Here is an 8932-nt window from a genome sequence, read left to right as displayed (position 1 = left end):
ACCGAATTAAGAGGATGAAATGAATGGAAACTGTGCAGATCGATGTAATGAAACGAACGGGTCATGACAACACTGTGTTTGCTCTCCTAATCCTGACAAACTCAAAGCTCTTTTGTTGTAATCTTCAATAATCTCCAGGTCTTTCACAGCTCATGCTCTCTCTAATTTAAGATTAAGGAACGTTAAGGAACTTTATTATAAAGAGATACTTCTGGATTATGGCATGAAATGGCGTGTTTTAATATATAATTTAATAATATTATATTAAGTTCATGGTTACGTCATTAATTAGCCTGTCTCAATTTTTTTTTTATTCTGGTATAGGCAAAATGTTCAGGCAAAAAAAGGTACATTTTGAATTTAGCAATCTACATTTTAAAATACAGTAGTTCACATTTTAAAAATGACTGAAAAATATTGTAATAACTGGCATAAATAAGTTTTGTGTAATTTAATTGCTAAATCGATTAATGAAAATGTCTGGCACAAATAACAAAATTTAGTTGACTTTAAATTTGGTGCAAATTAACAGTAAAAATGCGCAGTAAGAGCTGAGATTTAGTTGCATTTTCCCCTGCCACATGCGAGTTTAAAGAGTGCACGAGCGCGCTCCAGTCTGCAGTCAGCAGAGGGGGCCAGTGTCCAACACACACACACACACACACACACACACACACACACACACACACACACACACACACACACACACACACACACACACATACATACACACATACATACATCTCCGTGCGATGGAGTTTTTGGACCTCCACTGAGATGAGGCCGACTCTGTGAGAATCCTGAGACATCTACAGATCTACCAGCTCCAGTTGGACTCTGTGATACTAAGAGGAGATCTGAACTCCATGTGATCCTTACACCAATACAACACTTGCCTGACTGTATATTTGTAATCACACCATCTAGTGTCACCCATATGAGGATGGGTTCCCCTTTGAGTCTGGTTCCTCTCAAGGTTTCTTCCTTTACCAATCTAAGGGAGTTTTTCCTTGCCACTGCTGCCTGAGTCACCTCAGACTTGCTCGATGGGGATAAATACATATACATACATACACACTGTGAACTATATATATTTTGAATTTTTATTATATTAATTCTTTATATTACTCCTTATGTTTATCTTCTGTCCTATGTTTATGTTCTGTAAAGCTGCTTTGAGACAATGTCCATTGTAAAAAGCTCTATACAAATAAACTTGAATTGAATTCTCTTAGTTTATAAATAAAATAAAAATATTCTTTAAAATATTTTTAAATAATAATATTAAAGAAGAAGGAATAAAGAAATTCTGTGTAGTACCCAGTCAAGTTTTCCAGGTAATGCTGTATTTTCTTACTTCAAAATGTGTGTTTTCACATTCTTCATGTATTTCACCAAATATTCCTATATCCATAAAACATGCCAAATGCATTTGTGCCACCTGTTGTAATGTAAGACTGAGCATATACTGTATCTGACTATAGCTGATGTGATTAAAAATATTTTTACAAGTAACATAAAAATGAATGCAGAACTCATCAACTTTCTTTTAGAAATGTTTATTTATTCAATTGTAGCCTACATAAAGTGACAACTTTCCTTGACCTTACTTTAAGGCTTCCATACAGGTAAACAGCTGTAAAATACTGAGAAATAACATATAAATAATCATTTTTATTTTTCAAATATCAATGGTGAATGTAAGAAACCATACATTAATCAGCTTATAGACCTACTGTATTTGATAGAGTTTTTATAATATAACATCTTACCAAAAGAAATACAAGGAAAGGGCCCACTGTGATTAATGTGAGACAGTATAAGGATTGGCATGGGGGACATTTTTATTTTGTTCTTACATTCACATATGAAAGGAATCTAATAAACAATTTTCATTAAAAATACATGTCTGTTGTAATTATGGACAACCCTCCAAAATACTTATGCAAGCAAGTACGTTACACATTCTTCAATAAATAGCTCATGGATAAACTTACAATTAGAAACAACTCAGCATAAAATAGTACATGTATATTTCTCCCCGCATAAAATTCAGTAATTGGTTGGAAAAAAAAAATCTTTTAAAAAATATGAGTTCTTAGATGACAAGGCTCGTATGCCAGAAAAAAATAGATCCTTTCCTTTCATCAAATTACAGTATGTGGAGTTCTATCATCTTGGCATTAAAAATGGAAGGTCATATAGAAAAGAAAAGGTATAAGTTAGGCTGGACAATATACAACAATAAATATGCAGTACCCACTTTCTTGTTATTACTTTAAACACTTTAAAATATGATCACTGATGCTGCATGTAATTTATTTTCAAGTCAACTGTGTAGGTAGACAGTTTTTCTGGGCAGCATTGCTCACTGCCTACATGAACACTGTCCTATTTGGGAGGCAGCATAAAGCATGCATCTCCTTAAGTACTTTTGTTTGGCTTAAATGTACAGGTATCAAATGTATCTTTTGTAGTGAAGGCAATCTGAAACTCTGTTCATTGGACTGGAGCTCATTGAAGGTTTGAAAAACATGGTGGAAAGAATTATCTCTCCAACTGCTCTTGGGTAGGAATAGTTTTATGTGTTGCCAGCTTTGTAGCTAATATTTTTCAGAGAGCCAAAATGTGATCTCATGATTCAGTTTTATTAGCTAATGTACTATTGACAGGCAACTTTGGTTAAACAGAAGGAGTTTGCTCCCACTGTAATCAAAAAAGCTAACCCTGTTTAAAAAGCATAGTTGTGGTTTGATTAATTAAAGTGCAATTTAGGAAGATAAATTATATAGGAAAATATAGATAGGAGTATATTGCACTGCATGCCAAGGTATAAATTTTTGCCCTCTGAACTGAATCCCATTTTTAAGGCAGAGACCCTGAAGAGGTGATGGTCAAAAGCAAATAATAAAATAACTTAATGGTCCATTCCATTAAAAATCACTAGTGATTAGTGTGAGCTAGACTGAACTAAATTGAGGGGTGCCAATATATATTTCATTTCATTCCAGTGTGAGAAAAGGAAGTTTTTGACTATAATATATATATATATATATATATATTACACACATGTCATATATCATATATGTACGTATGTATATATATATATATATATATATATATATATATATATATATATATATATATATATATATATATATATATATATATATATATACACACACACACATACATTTTTTTTTTTTCAAGCATTGTTGTCAAAATCAGATTTTTTTTTGTATCCAGTTTAGGTAAACATTGTTAAATTATTAACAATAAATTGAAAATTATACAGCATTTGTGTTTATATAAATTGAAATCTGAAGGCCAGCATAGTAGTTGTCCATATTTAAAATAAAATCTGGAATTTTCTGAATTTACAATAAAATACGTCAGTGTGCAACTCAGCAGTATCAGTGCTCAGAAAAAAACTTTTATATGCTTCTTGTATCCATTCTGTCACTTCTTTTACTTTTATCACTTTATGACGACTTGAACGTAAACCAAAAGTGCCAAAGGGGTTAATAGCACATATGGTATATTATATAATAAGCTGTAACTGTATAGCTTGCATAGTTTAGCAGAATTATTTCAAGGTAGATTTTACGTTCTAAACAAACAGTGATATTGATTAGATTTAGCTCAATGTGCTGCTAAGCAATACTGTTACAGGACCTTAGAGTTAGAGCAAATCATGTTTCCAAATTAAACTTTCCAGTGCTAAAAGTACACATAGTTTCATAATAAATTAAGCCAAAAAATTAAACTGTGGTCCTTAGTCTGTGTAATCAAGACAGGAATTCTTAATTCACTGTAAAGTTGGAGACAGTACTAGGACCTTTGCTGCACACTTTGCTGCACAAATATATTTATATATTGGTTTAGCTTCCCATGACACATTTTGGCTTGTAAAATGTTAGAAATTACTTAGCCACTTTTGTGACTGCCATCACCAGTGCGTTGAACCCGAGCAATGATCGTTTCATGAGATGGCTTCTTGAGGCCTTGGGCAAGGCCAATGTAGAACATGAAATCAATAAACATCTTGGTGATGTTCAGCACACTACCATACTCACTGGTAGCATAGTCATATGGAAATGTGTGATGGTAGTTATGGAAGCCTTCCCCTGCAACAAAAATGTATATTATTGATGGTACTCAAGAGAAATTCTAGAGAAATACAGCAAACAATGCAACACTTAACCTTACAAATGTGCATGGATGGACATTTTTGTATTTTTTTTTTTTTTATTGTAAATCTTTTTGATATTGCGATGGTGTTAGTACAAAACTTCAGGGCTGTATCGTTAAAAATTCTACTATTGTATCAAGAATTTTTAGACATTTAATGCAAGGGTCAAAGAAAAGATAATGTGCATAATTATGAGACACCAAACGATTCATGCTCTTACTGTTTTCCCATAAGGGTATGTAATTCTCATGTCAATTATCTAACTTGTTATAAAAGATGAGTAAAGGGGAAAACTCTTAGACTCCTAAACAAAAACACACACATACATATATATATATATATATATATATATATATATATATATATATATATATATATATATATATATATATATACACACAATTATTATATATATATAATATATATATATTATATATTATATAAACAAATGGTTAAATGCAAAACATACGAAATAATTTAAAATCCTCCTACCAATAGCAGTTAAGGCAACAAATGTATTCTCTCTGGGATTGATGTTGCGGTCAAAGGGCCTCATGCCCCACATGTGGGCAGCACTGTTAACCAGCCAGGAGGCATTAAGGACCAAAGCGTATCTTAGCAGGCCTGGTATGAAGTAAGCCACCCACAGGCTTTCACCCCAGAAGTACCATGGCACCAGTGTTGGAACAAGGAAGCACATCACCAGTATAGACAACTTATAATGCCTAAACCAACAAAAATGACATTAATGCACATTTGTTCTCTCTTTAAATTATAAAGCAACAGATTTCAGTTATAATTTCACAAGCATAAAAAGCAAAAAGTTTGTATTAATTAGCACATTTTTCATTTAAAATTAGTAAATTACCCTAAATGAACCCTAAAGTAAATCTTATCCCATTAAAAAGTAATGCAGCTGAGGCAGACACAATTTCCCAGACGGATTTCTTAATCAGCCTGAAGCAATAACATCATAAACTTGATGGAAAAAGCTGCAAAAGATTGCTGCTATTTTATGTTGAAAATAATTTCTACAATATTTCCAAGTTGGTTACTGTTCTACTAACTGATATGACAGCTGTGAAACCCAGTGAGAGTACTATTTGTTCAGCTGATATTAGATGTGCTAATCCCTTTACAAAGAGATTCCAGTGCCACTGAAGGCCTGCATGCACAAAAATGGGATGGGTCATTCACTGTGACCTGATGTGTGCACTGTCAGAGGTCTGCAGCTTTTATCTACAAACCACTCCACACAATGTGTGTAATACTTTGGCACAAAAGAGGGAGGGTGTATGAAATAGCCCTGCTTGCATCAATTTTTACAGTGTATTTAGGCATGTATTCATGTTGAGTGCAAGGTTCATAGTGTATAAAAAACATTATCGGTAGGATCCTGCCTAAAGCTGCATAAGTGTTAGGCCAATGAAAATTGAATTGCTATTAGGTGGTGATATAGAACTTGGAATTTGGTGTAAAGACAAATATAGTAACTTGAGACAAAAAAAGTGATTTCTGTATTGCAGTCTATAAAGTTAGCAGTTCAGTCAATGAAATTTATTGCACATTTATACCTCCTCTGGAACATAACGACACCATCTGCCTTCAGGTCACTGAGATCCAGTTTGCTCCCCTTCTTAATGACTTCTGGGTGCTTACGTACCAACAGCCAGCCAATATGAGAAAAGAAGAAGCCTCTTCTGGCATTATGTGGGTCTGCATTAGTCTCTGAATACTTGTGGTGGACACGATGGTCTCTACACCACTCATAGATATCATTCTGAATAGACAGATATAGACAGAGTTGACATAATCCATCAGGTGTTACCCATTAAGCACAATTATGCCTAGTGTTATAGAATAACAAATCATAAGGTACGATACAAGGTACAATAGTTTACCCATTAGATATTAACCTACTGCTATCTGGGACACAAGTTGTCTAAATGTCCATCACTAACACTGCTCTCCTAACTTGGCAGCAAAGTCTGAACAGAATCAGTGTGGTTACTTAAAACAGGTATTCTCAAGCTTTTTGCAACTAGGTACCACTTTAACTGCAAAATAAATTTCACAAACCCTCAATTTTTTAGCTACAATCTAAATGTTTTCAATGCTGTTCTTAGAAACATAGTATGTTCTTTTCCTGAATACTACATCAACATAACACATTAGGTCTATCAAAAAAGTCAAATTCAAGTGGCCAGGCAAATATGCAATTAACTTTAAGTAGGTTGATTAAAAGAATCACAGCCGCACAGACCTCTCAGGGTCTCTGGACCATACAATAAGAATCACTTTCTTTAATACTGGATTAGTATCTGCTATCAGCCATTACTCAGCTCATATAAAATTATATTATTGTAAAAGAAAAAAAGGTTGGACTATGATTTAATCAATTAAGATAATTTATTTACCTGAAAAGCCATAGAGTTTGCAGTGGCTAAGAAAATTCTTAATGGCAGTTTGGCTTTATAGGACCGGTGGCTCCAGAGCCGATGTACCCCAGCTGTCACTCCCAAGGCACTAATTAGGAAACACAGGCAGGCTGTAAAATGAAACAAAAAAAATTAGTAAGAAAGTGCAGGCTCTCACTTATTCACTGAACTGCTAATTTTATCGTAATTATGTACGAGATGCTGAGGCCATTCAGCTTCTTGGGGCCCCAATGCCACTAGAGGGCCCCAAATGAAAGTAGGATTGTATAAAGAATACCTTGAGGATGTCATCTCTTAGGGGCCCTAGATGCTCATAAACAGCCCTGCTGAGAGGTGTGCCTTTCCTGCTCATGATGTTTTACATGGGTGTTGAATGTCTCACTGTGTTGTCCGTTCACCAGATCTGCTTGGGCTATGACATCCCAAAGGAAAATCCAACTAGAGACGAATATTGTCTCGCTCACAACAGACAGCCTATTGACTCACCGATTGTGCATTGTTTAATGTTCTGCAAAACATGCAGCGTGATCATCCAAAACTTTGGACCACAATTTATGGACAACAACTTGTGGATTAAAAATCAGTTCACTATCTCTCATGACTCCATTCTTAGGAAAATGATTCGTTTAAGGTTCTTTCTTAAGCTTTCATAAATGCAACTGACTCCAATCCCATTCATAAAACACAAAACATACAATTTCTCTCTGTCTGTCTGTCTGTCAAGAAACAAATCAGTTCAATTAATATAAATATGTTAAACACGATTAGAGAACATATCATGTGTGATTTGTTGGGAGTTGTATAAAAGCATCAGTGATAGTGATCAGTGTTAGTCTCTGTTCTCTAACAAAAGGCAGTGTGTGTGACCGGCAGCACTGAAACGCCCCCTCGCATCCAGAATAAACCGCACTGTATTTGTACAGCGTCACATCACATCATGGTCAATATACTGGCGCATTGAATCATCCAGAAAAAACCCCAAAACTCACCCCATAACAGTGTTAAAGGTTTAGCAGAAGGAACCATGGTCAGTCCGTAAACAGCTCCGACGTGCAGTATAGTCATCAGCACAACATTTCTCCATACGATCTGCGCTGGAGGCACCGAGCTATCTTTCTCTGTGTAGGATTCATCAAAAGCATCATCTACCCACGTTGTTTCGTCCTTCTCGGGTTTGCGCTGCCTGTCCGAGTAACAATCTGTCTTTTCTGTACCAGTCATGTTTAAGGTTTTGGCCTGTAGCGTCTGAAAGAGACAAAGCCTCATTATAACGATTCGCTCAACAACAACAACACACGAACAACTGATGTATTTTCTTTCTACCGCTGGCTTACAAACGCTGCTCTCAAACCCCGTTTCCACAAAACCTCGTCGTTTTGGGTTACCTACCTTTTAAAAACAAGTTCCGGTCGTCTAGAAGAAGAGCTGCACGTCAGGAAGGCGGTTCTCTTGCTTACCTAAAGCCCCTCGTTCAGTTTAGACACTCTTATAACTGTGGCTGTTGGTTGGGAGGTGACGGATGCCACCTAGCTTTGCTAGTCTGATTGGCTGTCAGCTGGTCTGATGTTCACTCTGGATGCTACAGTCTAAACAATCCTCTCCTCCCAGTCACACTATACACTGCCTCCCAGCTCCAATGGCGCAAGAGGCAGTGACACAGATTCGTTGTCTTTAGTCCATGTCCAACAGTAACCCTTTTGCAAATTGAGGTCGTTGAACTTTAATAAGCGTTAATAACTCGTCTCACATAATTCTCTCTTTTCTCACTCCAAAGAGACAGAGCTGTATAATAAATAAAATAAGCTATTTCTGTAGCAGTTTTAGATGATAATATTAGTGGCAGCAAAGTGTATTTTTTAGAGACATGTGTTGTAGGATGATGGTCATCTCTAAATGATCTGTCACCTTCTCCTTGTGCTCCGAGTCCCCTGGGAGAGACTCCAGGTTCCCTTTGACCCTGTGTAGAATAAGTGCTACAGAACACGTACGGATATATTCACGAGAAATATCTTGATTAAGTCGGTGCAGGGATGTTTTTTTTTTTTGTAACAGAACAAGCTGCATTGTTTTTATCTTATCAGATTCACGAAATTGAAGATTGCAAGCAAACAAATGTTTAAAGCTGGTATACTGCACGTAATAACAGGCACTTGTTTCACTAATAACATTAAATGTAATAAAAATTGCTAGCACTTTTTACTGTCCGTAACAAAAAAATCAGACACTACTTCTGTGGCAGATTTAGATGATAATATCAGAGGCAGAAAAGTGTATTTACAGAGACATGTGTTGTAGTCTCATG

The 8932-nt window shown here is 35.5% G+C and overlaps 1 protein-coding gene across 1 annotated transcript; it reads right to left on the bottom strand.

Annotated features, from left to right (window-relative positions):
• Positions 1–3194: 3194 nt before the first annotated feature.
• Positions 3195–8215, bottom strand: scdb (stearoyl-CoA desaturase b). The gene is made up of 6 exons (XM_060872529.1): positions 8020–8215; positions 7620–7875; positions 6610–6740; positions 5767–5972; positions 4685–4917; positions 3195–4127 (listed from the first exon to the last, which is right to left on the bottom strand). The coding sequence occupies exons 2-6, from the start codon at positions 7849–7851 to the stop codon at positions 3928–3930; spliced, it is 1002 nt and encodes a 333-aa protein (XP_060728512.1). The 5' UTR covers positions 7852–7875; positions 8020–8215; the 3' UTR covers positions 3195–3927.
• Positions 8216–8932: the final 717 nt, after the last annotated feature.

Source organism: Tachysurus vachellii, chromosome 6 (genome assembly GCF_030014155.1).
Source record: "Tachysurus vachellii isolate PV-2020 chromosome 6, HZAU_Pvac_v1, whole genome shotgun sequence".
Classification (NCBI taxonomy): Eukaryota; Metazoa; Chordata; class Actinopteri; order Siluriformes; family Bagridae; genus Tachysurus; species Tachysurus vachellii.
Note: the sequence above shows the minus strand (reverse complement) of the source record. Positions and strands in the feature narration are given on the sequence as shown.